At 51.5% G+C, this 1,239-nt stretch overlaps 1 protein-coding gene across 1 annotated transcript in view; it reads right to left on the minus strand.

Moving 5' to 3' along the window:
- Positions 1-1,239, minus strand: part of kiaa1109 (KIAA1109 ortholog) — an 89,729-nt gene that overhangs the window by 73,709 nt on the left and 14,781 nt on the right. Inside the window, 1 exon segment of the mRNA XM_017303367.1 lies at positions 42-366. Within this exon segment, the coding sequence (XP_017158856.1) occupies positions 42-366 (325 nt within the window).

Here is a 1,239-nt window from a genome sequence, read left to right on the forward strand (position 1 = left end):
AGGATGGGGCAGCGGGGCAGGATGGGGCAGCGGCTGCTTACCGCCACCATCTCGGCCTCCAGCAGCGTCCGGTACTGCATGCTGCTGGTGGTGTCCACGTGCAGCAGCTGGCCTTTGATGGTGGGGGAGTAGCCTGCAGGGAGGAAGAGGAGAAGAGTCCTCGTCGTCAGCCTGATGAACTCGGTTTGGTTGACCTTTGACCTCAACATGATCTGTGGCATAACGTCCCAGCAGGCAGCCCATCGACCTGCTTTCACACACAGCTGCTCTGGCCCAGACTCTCTGCTTACAGCTTCCTGTCCATTCAGACCCAGAGCAGCGACTCGAGCCAGGAAATSTACACGACCCACTTCACCCTGACAGCAGCAAGTTTAACTATCCATGACTTCCTGTTAAAGCTCAATAAAAACATTTAGGTATTAAAGCTGCACAGCAAACTGGACCCAGTTAGTCTGTATGAATATATGAGAAGTTTAGGAAACGTCCAAAGRAGCAAAGCTGAGCTTCAGGTTAGCAGAGATCCTTTCAGTTACTGCAGGTTCATCACCCAGCCCTGCACTAGCAACACCTCCATCACGAAAACATCCTGTATGTAGCGCACAACAGTGTCTGGGGGTCAAAGGGCACATCAGTGTGAGTCTGGGGGTCAAAGGGCACATCAGTGTGAGCCTGGGGGTCAAAGGGCACATCAGTGTGAGTCTGGGGGTCAAAGGGCAGCCAAAGCCTAAACGTTATTGGTCAGTTTGCCTTTGTTCATTTCATGGCTTGGTGTTTTTCTGTAGCTAAAAATGAATGAGCAGAGTTTGAAACAATCTGACCAATAAGATTTCAGCTTTGGCTGCCCTTTGACCCCCAGACTCACACTGATGTGCCCTTTGACCCCCAGGCGCACAGTTCTCAATGTTAACCGTAGAAAGAGTTTTATACACAGAGCAACTTCCATCTATTTTCTAACACCTGGTCCCTTAGTGGGTCAGGAGCTGCTGCCTCTCCAGATAACGTTCTGGGTGAGAGGCGGGGTCACCTGGACAGGTCACCTGGACAGGTCACCTGGACAGGTCGCCAGTCTGTCACAGGACAACACAGAGACACACAACCATGCACACACACACTCACACTCACAATTTAGAGAGGCCAATTAACCTGACAGTCATGTTTCTGGACTGTGGGAGGAAACCAGAGTACCTGGAGAAAACCCACCATGCACAGGGAGAACATGGAGACTCCATGCAGAAAGAC

The sequence above is a fragment of the Poecilia reticulata genome, unplaced genomic scaffold (genome assembly GCF_000633615.1).
Source record: "Poecilia reticulata strain Guanapo unplaced genomic scaffold, Guppy_female_1.0+MT scaffold_254, whole genome shotgun sequence".
Classification (NCBI taxonomy): domain Eukaryota; kingdom Metazoa; phylum Chordata; class Actinopteri; order Cyprinodontiformes; family Poeciliidae; genus Poecilia; species Poecilia reticulata.